This window comes from Leguminivora glycinivorella, chromosome 10 (genome assembly GCF_023078275.1).
Source record: "Leguminivora glycinivorella isolate SPB_JAAS2020 chromosome 10, LegGlyc_1.1, whole genome shotgun sequence".
NCBI lineage: Eukaryota > Metazoa > Arthropoda > Insecta > Lepidoptera > Tortricidae > Leguminivora > Leguminivora glycinivorella.
Genome location: NC_062980.1, coordinates 14,302,705 through 14,323,717, shown reverse-complemented (window position 1 = coordinate 14,323,717; position 21,013 = coordinate 14,302,705). Strand labels below are relative to the sequence as shown.

The window sequence follows — 21,013 nt, the reverse complement described above, 5'->3', positions numbered from 1 at the left end:
CTTCATTCCGTTGCTGGCTGGGTTAAGAACTCAGCGCTTTACGTGGTATCATACTGAGCCAAGCGACAGCGACACTATATTTTCGTACTTGATTTTTATAGATATATCTTGTTGCAATTTTGTCGTTTACCTTATAAAGTCTTTATTCAAAAGTCTCATCACCAAGTTTCTGTTATTTGTATTATACATATACTTAACGAACCACTAGCATGAGCCTATTCAGGCTAAGTATTCAACCAATTTGCAATCGCATTGCATTGTATTTAGGTATTTCTCGGAACCTCTCTAAATCTATAAGCATATACTTTCAGCTTATAAACTAAATTCATTGGGGATACAAACCGCTTGTGGGTCAAAGTATTGAGCTAGATTGCACCTCTATTTGTTTGAATTGTATCAGGGTTTGCTTTCAAGGGTATTTTCTCTGCGCAGGGGGTAGATTATTCAGTGAAAGTGCCCCGCGGCGATGCATAATACAATGGTCCAATAAAGTGCACATTAACTATGTACTTTAGCAGCATAGCAATTCATATAACCCTTAAGTATTAACAAAGAACTGTTCTCTAGATAGATATCTTTAACAATAGGAAGATAGCTTCATGTTATTTTGATATAAGGGCAAATGTAATAGAGTATATATTATTATTTTACATTTGTATTTTTGCGAATCACTTACGCATCTACTCAAAATTATAGAGGTACATAACAATAGTACATTACGACACAAGTGCGAAAAAAAGGAAGTTCGAAACGAGTGGCAATAAATTAAAACACGACAGAAGGGAGTGTTTTAAATCGACACAAGTTACGAATTTTATTTTTGCACATGTATCGTACGACGTTTTTCAGTATAGATGGCCCTCCGAAGTATTGACCTGGCATATAATGAACCACTTCTCGCACTAGTGCGTAAAAAAACACCATCTGTACTGAAAAATAATATTCTTTGACTCCACGTTCGCGTATCTACGCAACATGTGGTTTTTAATAAAGATATTCGCAGTTTAAACACTAATAAAACAACTCGGTTTCAACAACTCGAACACGAAAGTCTCCTTTTAATACTAAAGTTTAGAACGGAGTAATAAAATGGCATACGTTTAGCTAGCTTCCTAGCTAAACGTATGCCGTTTTATTACTCATATACAGTACCTGAGAGACCGAGATTTGCTCGGAAAACATTATGAGCGGTTTCCCAGAGGTAAGACCAAGCTATAGATCGATCGTTCGATGTTCGCCCCAAAAAATCATTCGAGTCCGTTTCGAGATCGCCAAAAATATAAATATACATGTCGGGAATTTTGTTCGTTCTCCGACGTACAATATATGTATGTATATGCAAGAATTGCTCGTTTGCTTGTTAAGATAAAGTATTGTAATTAAATATTTGTAATATGATAACAGTATTGAAGCAGCGTGTGATGATGTTGAAATGAGCATGGGTTAAAGCGCTTTTGGAAACCCCTCGGTCACCAAAAAAGTATCGTGTAATTTTTTTCGTTAGTTTCAACTTCAACCCATGTAATTATCAGCTCACTGTACTAACAGCAGGGTTAGCACATGATTTCTGCGAGAGTATGTCGCCGCGAGATAGACTACCCGTCTTTATGTCATTACAGTTAGAAGAAGACGTGTCATCTATCTCGCGGCGACATACTCTCGCTTTAAATTAATCATGTGCTAGGCCTACAGATTACAGCTTTAAAAGATATTGTCAAAAATATTGAAATCTTATTACCTAATCTAAAATGATTAAAAGCACAAACAAACAAACATTCGTAAACATTTACCATTTACATTTTCGTAAACATTTTACCAACAATTGACTTGATTACAAAGTCATTGAAAATTCAAGGATTATGATTTCGGATCCACGGTCGCATTTACCTGATTAAAGTTATCAAAAATTCATACATTAAAATTTTCAGATTAGATTAAACTTACCAAGATTCTACCAAGTTATACCCGATAGTACTTAAAACTTAACAAAAGGGCTTATAATTTTACTATAACTCCCGTGAGACACAGACATGTTTAAAAATATTTTTCTCAAACATGGTATGAAATATTGATGTTATGTGCCTTATAATTGGCAGCGAAGTATGACGTTGCAGGTGCGGCTAGGACGATTGATAGATAATGGAATTTCATACAAACCTTGCAGGCCAAGGCCGGCAAAGTCCTCTTTTTAACCGTCGCCTCATATCTCAAGAAGGACGGTTATCAAGTCGTCTGTATGTTTTTTTTTTTTTTTTTTTTTTTTTTTAAATGTTTGTTCCTCGATATCTCCGTCGTTACTGGACCGATTTTGAAATTTTTTTTTAATTGAATGTATATGCATACAGATTGGTCCCATTTTTCTCAGAACCCAGTTCTGATGATGGGATCCTGGAGAAATCGAGGGAACTCCTCGAATCTGAAAGGCATACATATAGTGATTTTTGTGTTTTTAAAGGAACAGCATGCATTTAGGTACGGAACAGTGACATTTGGTGCAGTGGAACTGCTGATGATGGCCAGAATAGAACTCTTCAAATCTGAACGGCACGCTTATAGTGACTTTGGTATTTTTATAAGAACAGCATGCACTTTCATCCAGAACAGTGACATTTGGTGCAGCGGAATTGCTGATGATGGTCAGAACCGAACTCCTCAAATCTGAACGGCACGCTTATAGTGACTTTGCCATTTTTATAAGAACAGCATGCGCTTACGTCTAGAACAGTGACATTTGGTACAGTGGAACTGCTGATGGTCAGAACCGAACTCCTCAAATCTGAACGGCACGCTTATAGTGACTTTGGTATTTTTATAAGAACAGCATGCACTTGCGTCCAGAACAGTGACATTTGGTGCAGTGGAACTGCTGATGATAGTCAGAACCGTACTCCTCAAATCTGAACGGCACACTCATAAGTGACTTTGGTATTTTTGCAAGAAAAGCATGCATTTAAGTTCAGAACAGTGACATTTATTTATTTAGTTATGTTTGTTAAGCATATTGAGTTTTCAAGTCAAAGTTTGTCAAGCTTCGATTTCTTATAATATAATATCGGATTCATGAGGAATTGAGGAAACTCCTCAAACCTTAACGTTATACGTATATTCATTTATGTTGCCATCTAATAATTAAAGCATTAAAAGCAGTTTTAAAAAATACCTACACATTTCTACATAATCCAACATTCGCAAGTAACTTTCACCAGAACCCGAAAGGCGACGGTTTTTTTTTCTTAAAAATTATTTAATTTCCAAACACAGATAATTGTGACATAACTTCCAGGTATTTAGCCGATTAAAAAAAAAACTATAAGGGGCTTTATAGACGAGCCGACTGCAACTGGTACGGGCCCTAGACAATATTTGATTTTGGGTGCGTTTTCATACAAAAAAATTTTTTTTCGTTTTTTTTTTTGAATTTTTTTTTTACTTTTTGTTTTTTTATAAGCGTATACGGGGTAACAAAGGGGAACGAAAATTCGATTATTTTTGCGCTACGACGCACCGTTTAGGAGATACAGCCATCCCAAGTTACTATTTTCAGTAGACTTTATTTATTTCATACCATGTTTGAGAAAAGCACTATACATACCTCGGCGGAAAATGGGGTTGTCCGCCTCAGACCTATCCATATGTCTTCGGCAGTCTATATGTCTTCGGCCGGCAACCCCCTTTGTCCCGGCCTCTTAAAACCCGCTTAAAATATTTATAAATAGGACTTATAATGTTTGCCTCTTGTTATCTAATTAGGAGCACTTAAAATTGCCACGCGTCAGTGCAATCCGCATACAACTATTTAAAGCGAAAATAAACCGAAACTGTATTTTACATAATACCACGCCGAAAAAGGGTCTGGCCAGGTTTTTTTTTCATTTGGAAACTTTTTTTTTTACTAATCCTATCATTAACGCCAAAAATGACCGTCTCGTGCTATCGGGCCTTCGTACTCGTATTTGAAATGGCGTATATGGCCAGGGGACCGATATTTGAATCTCGAACGCATGAATTCGCCGTTCGAAAGTCTGTGGAAAACGACGTAATGCTACGACTTTCGAACGGCGAATTCATGCGTTCGAGATTCAAAGATCGGTGCCCAGCGATGTACGTAGCATACAACAATTTTGGCGATATGATAACATACATAATACCCACATAATATCTAATGTACGCTGGTACCTTTTATAACAAAATTGCGTAGGTGCCTAAGTACAGGGTGCCCTTAAGACCCCACTCTAATTTACCTAACATAACATGTAATTTAAATTAATTTTTATAATCATATTTATACCAAGTGTAATATAAAAACGCAGTCGCTGTGGCTGACGTTAATTTACCGTCAATTTACATGAACACTGCCCAATTCGAAGTTTAACTTTAGCCAAAAACTTACTCTGTATACGATATAGATCAGATTACATAGATCCGTGTCAAAACTGACATTTATTTAAACAAAATCATCGATTTCGACACTGACATTTGCGATCCATATCATGTTTATAGTAAATTTTTGACGCATATTAAAGATCGATTCAGACCGCTACTCGTAAAGTCAATCAAGTACGAGTACATTACACTTGTCGTTATTATTATTGCCGATTACAGTAAAAAAAAAAAAACAATTTTAGAAAGCCGAGCCAGTCCCTGTTATTCCTCACGTTATATTTATCAGTCATTTGCTGCCAACAGCTCATTTAATGACCCCGCGAGATAATTGACCCTCGCTCGGTGTCCTTTGTCCCACGCTGAGATAACAAAGTATTCTATGGGACAGCTTCACGTGTTTAGACATAAAACAAATATGTAGAAATTTATTGTTCAGTCACTCGAAACATGGTATGGGAATGGTTTGTATGTTACGGTTTTTTTAAGTATTCTTTATAAAATTTGTATGCCTTATCGCGTATTTGTCAGAAATGAAATGTAATCTGAATAAATAATATGACGTTTATCGCAATGAATGAATGAATGAATGAATGAATATTTTTATTTCGTGCAACCATGGACACATATGTTATTAGTAGGACTTACAAACTAAGGGGTTAGTGCATACAATATTAAATAATGTCATATGAAATTTAACTTCTGAAATGACCGAGAAAGACTAATAATCTATCAATTTTGTTAACTCATGTTTGTTGATCTTATCGGAAAGTATAATATTTACTCCTTATATTTATTTTTAATATAATTTGTTAAATAGTCAATAAACGCCAAGTAAGTACCTACCAAGATGGTACAGAACAGTAATTTTCAATATTTAGACATAGATAAGTCGTCAGCATTAAATCAAATCGTCTAAAGAAGCGATATGTTAAATGTGCGTGTTTTGAAGCCAAACATAGCTATTACCTAAACAAAATTATAGCTCGTAGTGCAGTCAGCGCTGTCAAAATCGTTGCAGTGTTATCTTCGTCTGATTGTACTTATTATCATGCGCAATTTCTTTAGCAACTCAAGCAGAAATTCTTCCATGAGTTTTCACTACGTTACCCGATAGCGCATATGTCACGGAAAATATATATATATGTATTTAGTTCCACTAAGCAACCTTTCAGGGGCTCTGTTCATTTTCTCCACAGTCATGTAATTAATTGACATTGACGGTATCGAGGAACGTATTACCACGTAAAAACTCGCCGCGGAGGCTCTGTAGATAATATATCAACCGAGATCTAAAGGCCCGTTTGGTGCACGGTGCACGAACTCACATGCAATTTAAGTCATATGCATACATCGGGGTTTTCGGAGCGGGAATGATTTGAGAAAGAGTAGAGATAAACAGATATGTTAGTCTAAGAAAATATCATATTATGCCCAATGAATGATTACCTCTCTGCGAGTTGTATACAATCTGTGACAAAGTTTTATTTTAATTTCTTACGTCATTTTAATAACTTTTAATATGAGATGACGCACAAAAATCCGAATAAAAATAACTTTAATTAATTACTTGCTGTAAATTTAATAGTTCACACGATTTTCAGAATAAACTATGAAGCATTTTCTTATTTATAAATGAATAGACTTAACTGAAGAGGTTGATAATGAATGGTCATTATAAAATATGTACCTATATGTATGATTAATCTTTATTTATTTTTCAATCAATTATTCATTCGGTAGAAACCTGCTAGAGTACGATCTGTTTTTAGGGTTCCGTACCAAAAAGGTACAACAGGATGGTGCGACTCTGTCCGTCTGTCTGTCCGTCTGTCACATTCCTAAATATCTCGAGAACTACTAATGCTATCAACTTGAAATTTGGAATAGTTATGAACATTGTAAACCTCTACAAATAGAAAGTATAATTTTTTTAAATACATTAATTTTAATTGTAGAAAATGGCCAAAATGAAAGGGGGGCAAACTGTAAATTTCAAGTTACTAGGTCAAGTGGGGTATCGTTGGAAAGAGCTCAAATTGAACGTAAATAAGCTATTTTTTATAATTTTTTTGTTGTGGAAAAAAAAGAATTTTGAAAGAAAAAAAAAATACCGTTCCCCCCCTTATCTCCGAAGTTTACCAACGAAAAATTATGAAAATTTTAGTAAACATTGGTTTTATGCTAAATATTACAGGAAAAATATAATCGTGTTTGTATTTTGAATACTTTTTTTTTTAATTCACAAAAAACTTTTCAGATTTTTACTTTCAATTTACCCACCCTTGCGGATGTATATCGTACTTCAAATTAATACGAGATGTTACGTAAACCATCTTCTGTCCAATAAAGTAAAAACTGTTTAAATCGGTTAACGTTATAAAGAATTATCCCTGAAAAACCAGGTCGCGCAAATTAGTTAGCAAATTGACCGGGAGATGGCGCTATACACAATAATACTCATTAGTGCCTATACTTTTGTCTTCTAGTCAAGTCATTAGAGTTATATGAAAATATGAGATTATTTTTACTAGGTAGTTTGAAAGAAAGTTTGTACGGAACCCTCGGTGGGCGAGTCCGACTCGCACTTGGCCGGTTTTTTTTTTAAGTAAATACCTACTCTTTTTCTAATGTCTAACTTTCCCGCTCCGAAAACCCCGATGTATGGACTCATATATTGAGGCTACATACGTACGTTTCAGCACACCAATCAAATGAAATATAATGAAACTCGCATGCTAGTTCTCGCACCATGTAAATGGGCCGACTGGCTCCGTACTCGTAATAATGATGTTTTAATTTGTAGCCCGTACAGTGACCGGCAGATGTGGGCGCTCTCGGGAGGCTACGGATATTACGGGGAGCCCCCCAAGCGCAATTTCGACGAGATCGACCGGTAAGTGGGGGTTAACTGACCAGTCAGCGTAACCAAGAGTAATAGTTATTTGTTATACAAGGGGCAAAGTTGTATTTTAACGCCGAGTGTGGAATTGAAAAACGAGCAAGTGAAAGGATTCTATAGTTGGTTCGAGAATAGAATCCTGAACTTGCGAGTTTTTTAACACACGAGAAGTAAAATACATTTGCACCCGAGTGTAACACAAAACTTTTCCCCCCTCACTATAGCGAGGAAACTACAACGCAAAAACTGCGTTTATCACTGCTTCCAGTAGTTTCACAGGTAGTAAATCATCTTTATTACTAGATTCTACTACTTTTATCAATTTTAAAGCAGTTAATTTGACTTTATTCAAGGTCAAATTACTTTACTCACTAGTGGATAAAATGCGTTTTTACTCACTGTTATTAAAGGACAAAACAAGTCTTTCCGAGCTAGTGAGGGGAAAAATTTTTCGCGCTCGTAATTCTCCCTATCACTCTTCTATAGTGGCTGGCCAGACTGCGGTTAGATAGCCACGTAGCGATTTATCAACGATTGTCGCTTCGGCTAAGTCGGCTCTCAGCATAGCCAAGAGTAAAATGGCTCGCGTTAGCTGGCCAGCCGGTACAGCTGAAGTGCCAATTGAGTTGAGGCTACGTGGCGATCAAAAGGCAGTCTGGCTCTGTCGCGCCAATACGGAAGAGCAATAGAGCAGATAGATATTATCGTAAGCGTTTTTGCATTTGGTTACGTAACCAGGGTGGCTAGCCGAATGGCACAATCGCTCACGAAACGCTCACGAAACGAAGCGCTAGTAGATATCTATCTCTATCGCGCTTGCGTATTGGCGCGACAGAGCCAGCGGCGTATCGCTTTCGTTTGGCGTCGGAGAAATGCCATTCGGCTACGGGGCCTGGGTGCTTAGCGAAAGTCACAATCGCTCATGCTCCGTAGCGTAGCTGGCTCTCGCAATCTGTCTTCGGTATTGTTGCGAAAGAGCTCATTTCGTATACCTGTCCCTCACACTGCCCCTCAAAATGAAAATGCAGTAAGTATCTATGCATTCCATACATGCTTACTACAATATTCTTTTCATTGACAGAAGAAGATACAAGTTTTTTTTTTTTCAAAGTAGTGACGATATGTCGTAGTAATCTCTCTGTAATGCTCTTCCGTGCAGGTGCGATAGACAGTTGCGTATAAGTACTATAAATATTGTAGTTGCATCAAGTAGCGTTCGTACTATTGGCTAGAGGGCCAGGAAAGGCTACATCAGTGTCATTCGCTATGAAGCCAGCAAGCAGTGGTGAAACCAATCTGTACCTCTCTATTTTTCTGACCTGTTTTTAAAATATTAAAGACTTTAAAAGCCGAGTCGTTCAAATAGATTTCTCTCGTACTCTAAAGTGTACATTTTCTCAACAACAATAAAGTTATAACTTAGTTTTTGGAAATGTTATGTAACATAAAACATAACTGCATTTCTCCTTCAAAGGGAAATTAAAATGTGACATCCTACGTATCTCGTTAGTGTAACTAAAGGAACCCAAATTGAGTTAAAATTGAGTGAAATTTCGTCACCCACCTCACCGAAATAATTAAAGTAAAACGGTAATTTAATTACAGAGGTAGTGGTGAGTTTTACGGTGTAATCGTAAACATGGTGACGTTTTATTAGTATTTGGACTCATTTGCATATCGATTTTTCATTCTTATTTGTAGAGGACGCTCATCGTACTTATTTCACGCAAGGTACTTAGGTCGGCTAGTTCAAAACTACAAAATAGAAATCAAAAGGTCTAATTTTGTTGTACTAACAGCAACACTCTTAACTAACCATCGGTAGACTTTATTTCCTTGTAATAAGGCATACACATGTACAGCTAACAGTGTTGCCGATGGTACTCTGTACGATAACTAACGTACATACGTTGCCATGAATACGTGCGATTTGTCTAAAAGATTATTTATTACTGAATAAATCTACAAACTACAAACTTCTACAAACTAAGAATAGATAAATGTCATTATTCACAGTGTGTAGAAAGTCTAAAAAAATCGTTATAATTCTGAGATCTATAATTTTGAAATTTTCCGCTTCTTACCAAGAGATGTAATTTAATATCTAGAGGTTTATAAAGGGATGGTAATTTTTACAGACAAGGGCCAACCATCTAAGTGCAAATTGTCCGATATTTGCTAACATAATTAAGTACCTCATAAAACGTTTCCCCGCAATGTTTTAAGAAGTCATTATGAATTAGAACAATGCTAATGTATTCAAAGAACCAGTACATTTCACAAACGAAAAATAGGGTATCATAGGCAAGACACTTTTTAATTAACTGAAGTGGTGCGTCACACTATCTCATTAATTAAGTTGGCTAATGCAGATTTCCATAACGCTGGGGTGAAAAGGCTAAAGGAGTAGCTACAGCTACACTATTGTTGATTTGAAACCAGGTGATTAAAATACTGGATGATGGTTCTACCGAAACTGGCACAAACAACAAAATGTTCATTGTTGAAAATGTGACGTTGTAGGTATTTATATATAGTCAAATAGATATTTTCATTCGTTCCATTTGTACCATCTCTTGTAAATTGATCTGTAAAGTGTTATTTGATAGAAGTGACAAGTTTTCATGAAACAGTCAGTGTGGATTATGCGACTTTCGAGTCAAAACAAAATATGTACCTACTATAGGCTACTAGACTCTTATTGAATTTGGCACAAGAAATGATTGTTTCCTGTAATATTTGACATAAGAAACCAATGTCTATAGAATTTGGGTATTAAAAGTGCATGGTGGCTACGTATTTTCCATTAAAAATGTGTGTAATATTTCTTTTAACAGACATGTAGACATGTAGTGACGTCATAGAACCTAACTTAACTACATGTCAAGTTAATCACTGACATGATGAACTTTATGCCTCATACTTAAATGTCAGAAAATTATGTGTTCAATTCGATTTACGTCATGCACAGACAACCTATAGATTAACATGGCTAATGTTGTTTTTGCCTGATTAAGTGAAAGTGTACTTTATAAATGTTTTTTGCGGTTCAGTTCAGTTTTTAAAATTAAATGGCTTCAGTCCATTGGGACTATTTCGCCAGTGTCAAGGTGATATGAGCTAATTATTAGTAATTTTTGTACGGTAAGTACGACATTGTACGGTGAGTTAGCACTTGTAAATTGATAGCTAGATTTTACACATCATTCTCACACATTGTATCCTCCTTCATCATTCTCACACATTGTATCCTCCTTCGGAGTATGAACATTAATATCACACTGCTGCTTTTTTCGTTAGTATCTAATTTGTACCTGCTACTTTTACCTTATTAACCCACGTTTCATAAGGAAAACCGTAACGACCGGATGAACAGTGAATTAATATTCCTATAGGACAAGGTGATAATTACAATCTCGAGTCTTGCAAGTTTCATTAAAGATAATAATACTAACTCACGTATCTTGTACTACACACTCGTTCTGATAGCGCCTTTAATTGATGTTCGGTCACATAACGACACTGATTAATAAAATATTAAAACACATCACCGCCGGTGAAATTATATGGTAGGAAATTATCAACGAAGATTCTAGTAGTTTTGATCCTATGTCTTGTGCACTGTGGCTACAAACATTTACTTCGGCTATAAGTCTTTATTATTACATTCTTTTTGGTTTCAGTATTTATTTTAGACGTATTCCATCATCATCCTCCTTACGCTATCACGGCATTTGCCACGGCTCATGAGAGCCTGATGGAATCCGCTTTCACAACTAATCCCAATATTTGGCGAACACTAGTTTTACGAAAGGGACTGCCATCTGGCCTTCCAACGCGAAGGGTTACAAGGCCTTATTGGGTTTAGTCCGGTTTCCTCACGATGTTTTCCTTCACCGAAAAGCGACTGGCAAATATCAAATGACATTTCGGACATATATTCCGAAAAAATCATTGTTACGAGCCGAGGCTCGAACCCGCGACCTCCGGATTAAAGGTCGCACGCTCTTACCTCTAGGCTACCAGCGCTTTCTAAGACGTACTTATCCATATTGACCTAATTTCCTATATTCTTGGCTAACCTTATTTTCCCCACAGATCCGATCTCGGCTTCATGAGGAAGCGCAACTTCGATGAGATCGACCAGACGTCGATGCCTTTCCCCTACGCCAAGCGATTCTACCACATGTTTGGACCCAACTACCTAGACACCCCTGTGTAAGTTTATGCTATTGAAATGTATTTTTGGAAAATTTCTGAATTAATTGCTTGTGGGAGCCCTCTTGCAGACACTTGTGAGTGAATGAAGGCTAGGGTTGCAAAAAAACGGTTTTTTTTCTGGCTTGAAAAAAAACATGAAAAAAAACCGTGAAAAAAACAGTTTTTTTTCTGGAGTATGGTTTTTTTCTAAAGTACGAAATCTCAAAATTTGCAAAATAGTTAATACTTTTATACGGGTTTTTAGACTTAATGTTAACTATTAAACGAATTTAATCAAATAATTTTAATTTCTGGTCTTATAAAAGTAACATTTACGAATTCTGTAGTTGGTAGTTATCACTATTTACTGTTGGAAACACCACCGCCTCTCCACGCTACACGCAGCATCGGGGATTCCCCAATAAACGTTTGTATACTGAATGTTAATTGAATTAAAATGTACGTTATTGTTATTGAAACACGTTACAACTCACGAAAAACCGTTATTGTCGTATTATTTGTTCATCTGAAAAAAAAACCATATTTAGAAAAAAAAACATGGTGCTCGGTTTTTTTTCATGTTTTTTTTTCACAATTCTGAAAAAAAAACATTTGGTTTTTTTTCTATTTACAACCCTAATGAAGGCCTTAGCATAACATCGCAAGTTGTCATGAGATTGATTTTCAGCTCTGTGGTAAAGTATTAGCTCTGTTTAGTTACCAAAAACTTATAAATTACATCATAGATCGTTGAAATACACGTTAAGACCAGTAAAGTAGGGCAGGCACTCCAGAGGTTCAAATAACTTTCACATGGTCGCACCGTGCCTTCTTATCTTCAACGACCCTTCTCGCCCTGTCATTATGAATCCACTAAATATCACCGAAATTCCAAAAATCTACTCATTATGCATAGATTAAAAACTACGGAAACCTCCAGGATTTCCACAGCACTGCCTTTACCTTCTGATCTTAAGGAAATCGTCAGATGACTTCATTAAAGGGTTTTTGTAATTGCGACTTCGTACTCCATTTTGAACAAAAATACTCCGCAGGTCATTGATCCCAAGTTACCCGTTCATACCGCGTAGAACTAGAATATTATGTTTATGTATTCTCGAACGGACTTTTACCTGCGATTCAAATTATTTATACCTTACCTACTAATTTCATTGAGTGTTGGGAATTACCGCTCGGTGGCATGCCGCTCTGACCGTAATCGCTTTCCTCTACAAGGCATGAAATCGCTACTAAGATCGGCTACGCGTCGAGCTACGAATATATAGCATTCGGGCCTGGCCCCGTAGCCGAATGGCATTTCTGCGACGCGAAATGTAGTCTGGCTCTGTCGCGCCAATACGCAAGAGCGATAGAAATAGTTAGCGTTTGTGAATTAGGCTACGCACAGTCGCACACTGATGCTTTAACCACAGTTAGACACATCACATCAACGTCACGCAGCAGGTCTATCGAAAATCCCATACAATTTTTTTTTACCAACGTTAAATTTGGTAACACACGCAATTGGTGCACCCGACCCTTAATTTTTTACCTGAAATATGTGAGCTACGTGTTTAAATACGCCGTATATCCAAACTAAATTAAATACGTTGAATATGCGGCTCAATTTATAATTTAAAATTATTAAATGGCATACGCCTTTTTGACGTCTTTTGTCCACGGAACTCATGCATATGATTTGATTTATATTTTATTAACATTAAAATTGCCTGGGCGTACTCTTGTTGTACTTGTATGTACTCGTATGTATATGTATTTGACGCAGAAAGACATAAATAATTCTCACATGCAAAGAGATTATTCATGAATACTTGTCACGAAGATGTGAGTGCATTTTTTAGAGTTTTAACGCAACCATTGCTCTGCATCAGCTTTTCTTAGCATGCATCATGCATACAAGTGTTCACTAACAACTAATATTGAAACTCTCAAGAATATTTTAATCGTATCTAATTTCATTTGTGTAATTCTGCGGTGAATTCTGTTGTGAGTAAACCAGAAGTTGAACCTCGAGGTTAGGTTAGGCAAAACAAAGGCTAAGGCAAAACTAGTATCAGAAGTTCGCTTGACATGGCAGTCTAAAGTATACTCAAATAGCGCACAAATGAAAACGGATCGTCTGATGGTAAGCGATCACTGGCCGGGCAGGCAATCATGGCTACGCGATAAATGATATAGCATTGGGCCGTCCCTTTCGCACTATTTGTAAGTGCGATAGGGACGGCCTGATGTTTTTATCGTCTATCGCGCGATCATGCTATCGGTGCAGAAGGGGCGTTGCCGGATTAACGCTGGGTTTTAAGGTCGTATCGGTTCGGAAATACCGAAGGCGACACTACATTCCACAATTTTACCGAGCGATGCAGAAACAGTTTACTGTTACTTTCGTTTTGTTTAGAGAAACGCACAGTTGAGAACTGCCAACAGTGCCCATAACCTGGATGTAATTGGGCCAATCGAACCGTTCCTTGCACATCTACCATTATGCCATTTAAATAACGTCATAGATTAAATATGACAAGATCATACGATCCCATACATTAAAATGCGACCGCCTAAGACCGCGCTTACACACCACCACACATAGATGGCGCCACAAAAAAAATGTCTTGTAGCTTTCGATTATACTTGTAGATGGCGTTAAGTATCACTTTTGACATAGATTTACGGCTCGGAATTGACACTTAATGCCAATCTACAAATAATCGGTAGCAACAAGGCATTTTTTTGTGGCGCCATCTATGTGTGGTCGAGTGTAAGCGCGTTCGTAGGCTGTCGCATTTTAATGTATGGGATGGTATGATCTTGTTATATATTTAATTTGTGATAACGTGAAACCTTATTATTTGATAGCTTTTACTCATAGTAATTAGCTTTCAACAGAACGCAGATGCACGTTATAGTTGGAACTAGCACATTATATGCTCGAGCGAACCCAAAAAGCCATTTTCCTAACTTGAATTTCCGATATCGCTCGTTACTCATATTATTTTCCTCATACGAGTCAGAGAGACTACGAAATGAATAAAACAACCAATTCTGTTTCCGCTTTGATATTTATTAATGAACATTTTAGTTTAATGTTTACCTAATTTAACTGATTACTTTTTATTTATTTAGTACTAGCTTTTGCCCGCGGCTTCTCACGAGTTAGAAAGAGACAAAAAGTAGCCTATGTCACTTTCTATCCCTTCAACTATCTCCACTTAAAAAATCACGACAATTCATCGCTCCGTTTTGCCGTGAAGGACGGACAAACAAACAGACACACACACCTTTTCCCATTTATAATATTAGTATGGATCAAGGTATGGATGTACCTAATCGTAAAACATATTCAGAACTCCATATCGCTTTACAGCAAATGGTAACAAAATAAATTATATACCTAACATAGCAGCGAAGCATTTTCTGGTATTTTTATTGATGTATAAAAAGGGCAGTTATTAGGTCAAAGTCGCTCACTGAAACAATAATTTCGAACAAATTTATAAATGTATTGAAATTACAGGTTCAAACGCTATTACTTATTTATGAAATTATTACAACTGTGTTTCCTACATCCTCAAACTTTGCTATAAAATCTTAATCAACTTCCATTATTTGATGGATAAATCTTATAACTTATGACCATGGTTCTTGTAGGTGGAGTAGACTTCAAAACCCCAACTACAAGTAAGTATCTTTAAAACCAAATCCAAATTGGATTAAAGCCTTAGAACAACAATCTCTAGATCTAATTGTTTTTCTATGTATGTAGAATGTATTTATCTATATAAGTATGTATATCGTCGCCCAGCACCCATGGTACAAGCCTTGCTTAGTTTGGGGCTAGGGCTGTGTAAGGTGTCCCCCAATATTTATTTATTTATTTTATTTTATCATGAATACTTATTTTGACGGTGGTCACCGTAGTTTGAAATTTCAACACCGATGGAGGTGTCGCGTGTCGTAGAAGTCGACTGCGGGACATGAGTTAAATTGTGGGCGATGGAATAGCAACCTGTCACTACATTCTTACAATGTTGTTTTCATTACCCTGCTAAGAGAGGCACTAAAACTTTGATCAGTGCCTACGCCTTCTGGGGAATACGGGCTTGAGTTTATGTAAGTGTTTCGGACTGCACTTTAAAAATGACTACATATTCTCTTAGAAAATCTCAAAGTACTTTGATGAAACTTACCGCGCTACGCTAGTAAATGTTTGATTCGACTACTCTGTCACTTTTTGTTTAACTTGGTTCCCTCAATTTTGTTTTCTAACTAGTCGGTGCGTCGTTTACAGTCCACTGAACGCTATTCAGCCACTTCAGCTCGTAACGTATGTAAACAAAACAGCAGATATATTGAAAAGCATACTTCTACTAGCGTTCATTATACTTATCGCTATTGACGACATATTAAGAATGAAATGGTGATTCGTCATCAGTGTTATCACTCATCAGACATGATATGAGTACTCGTGACGGCGAATAAACTCCGCGAGTCTGCGTTGTGCGTGTTTTTCAATATTTAAGCGCTTTATAATATATATCCAAAAGTTTGACTTCTACAAAACTACGATAGTTGGATCGTTTTAAGTACAAAACGGAATCTAGAGTGTGGTGTGAACTTTGATTTTACTTTTATTTACGGTTATTCATAAACGTACACTAAAGTTATCAAGCCGATAAAATTCGTTTATCGGCTTGATAACTTTAGTGTACGTTTATGAATAAGGGGGTTATGAATTAACCTATAGACTAATAATTAACCTATTAGACTTTTAAATACCTACATTGCTTGAAAAGTAAGGGCACTAAGTACTCCTCCTTTCGGTCGATTAGCAATGATGTCTAGAATGTTATTACAGTGTTTCTTAGCACACAAAAGACTTCGAGAATAGTAATTTAGAAATAATAGGAGGAAAGTACTTTGCCAAAACCGTTTCAAACATAACAATAGGTACATTACGTCTTAGAATAAATTTAAAGGTGTACTATAAATCAAAGCCAAAGTTATTTTACAAAGTCGCTGAACAAATGTTGTTCTAGTAAGAGTTTTGGATTCACTGTTAGTTTCACTAGACTAATATGGACCGGGATAAAAAATAAAAAAAATAAAAAATATTATAGGATTTTCTTACACAGATTGACTGAGTCCCACGGTAAGCTCAAGATGGCTTGTGTTGCAAGTACTCAGACAACTATATATATAATATACAAATACTTATATACATAGAAAACATCCATATCCATCCATAATGTCGAATCATTATATGTCCTGCTGTAAAACTCAACGTTGTCTCCTCCAAGTGTGACATTGGTCTTTCATTCACTCTCTCAACTTTTTCATCCGCCCTCCTAAAACTTTCATCCACTCTCTCAACATTTTCATCTAACTCAACTATCTTCCAGGTCCATCTACGATAAGAAGAGGAACCGACCAGAGTACCCTATGGACGAAATCGACCTGTCCCAGTTCCCCATTGGCTCCAAACGGTCCATGAATTCTTTCCCCCTCTCCCCCCGCGCCCGGCGCTAAACTAACGAACACATGGCCCTTTCTGTGATGCACATTTGTTTTCACTATCTAACCCACGGGGAATGCTAAGAGAAAAGTGGACGAGTCACCTGTAATCGCCTTTTCAATTGTAGTCTTATTTTCCGCCCTGGATATCAAAGTAGGTACATAATTACAAATATTTTCGCATTTCATAATTGTTATGAAATCGGTTTTTAGGTTTTATTTCTTAAAATAATAATGATACTTAAAAGTTGAACGTAGAAGCCAATAGTTTTGGTTTATATACATATCGAACTATATAAAAATGTTTTTCGTAATGTTGATATCCAGAGAGGAAAACGGGGTCAACATTTCTATGGACAAGCGTCTATCTTTTCTTCTTTAAGGAATAGTTACATAAACAACTAATGTTTGAAATATACTGATGTTTTTAAACAATTTGAAATCGTTGGTAAATATTCCCGTGAAGTACGTTTTTGGACTGAGCTGACTTTGATATCCCTTTATGATGTTACGTCCATATAAATAATCCATGGTGTTCTGGTTATATCATATAAATAGAGTTTCTATTAATTCTTATCTAGTAACAAGTACATAGTGTAACTATTTGTGCTGTTTTCAATCGGGTACTTATAATATTGCAAGTTGTTAATAAGGAAATTCAATATTAAATCGATCTTATCGACAACCGGCAATGTGGTACCTTTTGATAGAAATCGTCACATTTATTTGTTAACCCGTTAATTGTAACTAAGATAAAATGTAATAAAAATACAAGTGTTTAAATTGACGTTAGTTAAAAAAATATGCAAATATGATAACTTTAACTATTGTTAAGGAGAGGGAGGTTTCAATTCTCTAGATGTTTATCGATATTATGCAAAGAGTATTAATTATTATAAATACCTTAAAGATGTACCTGTAAATTATTTTTCTCGTGTTTACGTAAGATGCATGGCATGTACTAATTTTATTTTATTTATTTTTATTATAAATATATTTATTGAAAACTCTATTGTATTTTAATTTCTCCCCATAGAACATTATTTTTTCCAATGAAAATATTATTATTTTAATTGCAGGCCTAAGATGGTTTACAATACATATACAGAGTGGGGCCTGTAACAAAGGCGTAGAATTGAACTGTAGGCTATTCTCCTTATACTGATCAATATTTGTTCAGTGACTTTTAAAAATTATAAAGTCTTTAAATTTTGAATTTTTCATACAAAATAAATATTAGCTTCAATGTACGCCATTATTGTTGTCATTGACGTTGTCTGTCACACTTTAGACTTAACAGAATTCGAAATACATTACCTCTTAGAAAAAACTTTCAAGGGTGATAAAAATCAAAATACAAGTTATTTTTAAAAGTCGCCGAACAAATGTTGATCAGTATAAGGAGAATAGCCTAGAGTTCAATTCTTCGCCTTTGTTACAGGCCCCACTCTGTATGTAGGTACAAAAATATAAATAGAGACAATTGGACAAGAGTAACGGTAAGTGAACGATTGGTAAAGCTAAGTGTAATCTTTTCTAGGAGAATTCCCAGAATTTGGGACCCAAAATTAGCGTAAGTCGTTAACAAAAATTAAGGCACTGTCAGTTTTGTGACGATAATTAAGCATGAAATTTCAATAAAAATATTGTTTTTGTGTTACTTACATAAACTTTAAGCGATAATCTACATCCAGGGGGCCGATTTTTTAGTCTCACGTCACGGCGTTCGAATTCAGAAAATTGTCACTGAAAATAATAGGCAATTCACCGTTTTCAACCAGGTATTTTAGTGACAGTGAGACTCAAAAATCGGCCCCCAGAACGTGAAAAAAGTAATTTTTTAGACAGATTTCATACTTCATTGCTGTCACAAGACTGTCAGAAAACTGGCATTTTTTTTAAAGACTTACTAGAATTTAGAGCAAGACACTATCATACCCATAATGAACGCCGGGATGTCCGGGACATCCCGGGGAATCAGAAAACTGGCAGTTGTTAAAGACTTACGCTATTTTAGGGCCCAAATTCTGAAAATGCCCCTAGACAACCTTTAGGTATCGTATTAAAAACGTAGACTTCGTATTTGAAATTACATGCCACGTAATTGCGGTTTCATATTATCCGATCCGATATTAGATGTAGGAGTGATATCGTATCTTTGACTTCCTTCCTAAACCCGATATCGGATCGAATAATATGAAAACGATAATGCTGCGTAGCGCGAAAAGTAACTGTGACTGATGCACTAAAAAGCGTTGCGTTGTAGCGATTTATCACCATAGCTAGCCCGACAGATATATTGTACAAAATATTAAAATAAAAATGAAAATAGGAACTTATTTAACTTACTAAAATGTGAGCGAAATGAGGGAGACTGACAATTTATCCCGCTAGGCGGCGCCTGTGCAAGTGTCTAGGCATGTGAGAGAGAAAAAACATCATCTTCTCGCTCTCCCGTATGAAATTCTTTATCTGTGCAATGGACTAATAAGATGGCGCCACCTGTTTTATTTGAGTGTTCCTCATTGTCACTAAAAGGCGGAGAGTTCCATTTTGTTTTTTTTAGCCCCCGACGCAAAAACGAAGGGGTGTTATAAGTTTGACGTGTCTGTTTGTCTGTCTGTCTGTGTGTGTATCTGTCTGTGGCATCATAGCTCCCGAACGGATGAGCCGATTTAGATTTTTTTTGTCTGAAAGCTGAGTTAGTCGGGAGTGTTCTTAGCCATGTTTCATGAAAATCGGTCTGCTGTGTCGCGGTAATTTTGTTAGGTTATTCAGTAATGCTGCCACAGATTCAAGCATAGAAAATGGACAATATATGTACCTACATGGTTATGTAGTAAAGCAAGCGTAATTAAACTGATTGTCTACCTGTTGCGGTCGCTTAATACAAATCATCAGGTTGCCAGACAAACAATCCTTACTGTTTGCTCGCGATGCGCACAGATAATTATGCTTTGCCTGCTTTGGTTTTAATCCCAAACCGCGCGGAACAGATTACCTTTTTTATTTATAAATAACATTATTCTTAAAAAGAGTACTTTCTAGCAATAAACAAGTTAGTTTCCGTAAATGACTGGAAAATTTCATGAGGAAAATCGGACGCAATTTGCCATGCCTCTTTAAGCTTAAGATGTATTACTTAAGATGTAAGACAATCATTTGGATATATGAGTTACAAGCTGGCGTTTATTATCAACTCATCAAATGCCACATCAGACATATTGATATCATAATATAGACACTGACCCTAAACTTTGGCAATAAACGTGCAAAGAACAATACCGAGAACATTCGCAATTTTGTATACTTGGAGCATTGCTAGTACAGTCACCGTCATAAATAGCTGATGATTTCTGTACCATGTCGCTTTTAATTGTTTGACAATTTCGTATGACATTTCAGACAAGACGTTAAGGCGAGATGATCTGTCAAACTAACCAAACCAAGGGGGTGAGGTGCGCGGCGTCCGGGCCGCCCCGCCCGCGCGGCTCTGTTCGCTTGTCGCACACGGGAACTCAAATTCGCGCGGCAGCATGACACAGACGGATCGCAGTATAATGATCGACGTATTTTAACTGGGCTTTCTTAGTTTTTTCATGAAATAGGAGGCAAATGAGCAGTTGTATCGCCTGATAGTAAACGATCACCGCCTTATTTTTTTTTTATTAGGTTTCATCATTTGTGTAAGTAATACGAATGATTTATAGTTACAGTATGTTTGGTCAGCGTTGTCGTTGCTTTTAAGGACGTCCCTAAGCTACAATAAATTTTATCGATTTTTTCGGATTCTCCAACTGCCATCGTCGAAACTTCTTAGTAATCGCACTTAGCTACAGATCGACAGGGTGAAATGAAAAGGACCATTCAAACTTTGCCTAGTGACTTTTGATGTCATTATGAACAACTTTTATTAAGGGTCCAATGCTGAAACCACGAAAAAAAAATTGGATGTTCCATAGAAATAAGCTGTATCATAACAGTCGAAATGTATACAATAGA

At 36.4% G+C, this 21,013-nt stretch overlaps 1 protein-coding gene across 2 annotated transcripts in view; it reads left to right on the top strand.

Annotated features, from left to right (window-relative positions):
• LOC125230566 (orcokinin peptides-like) overlaps positions 1-18,013 on the top strand; it is a 32,636-nt gene extending 14,623 nt beyond the window's left edge. Inside the window, exons 5-8 of one of the 2 annotated variants that reach the window (XM_048135759.1) lie at positions 7,187-7,276; positions 11,381-11,500; positions 15,149-15,178; positions 16,900-18,013. In XM_048135759.1, the coding sequence (XP_047991716.1) occupies positions 7,187-7,276; positions 11,381-11,500; positions 15,149-15,178; positions 16,900-17,026 (367 nt within the window). In that variant the 3' untranslated portion in view covers positions 17,027-18,013. The remainder of the gene's footprint in view (positions 1-7,186; positions 7,277-11,380; positions 11,501-15,148; positions 15,179-16,899) is intronic. The other variant, XM_048135760.1, reaches the window with a different exon arrangement.
• Positions 18,014-21,013: the final 3,000 nt, after the last annotated feature.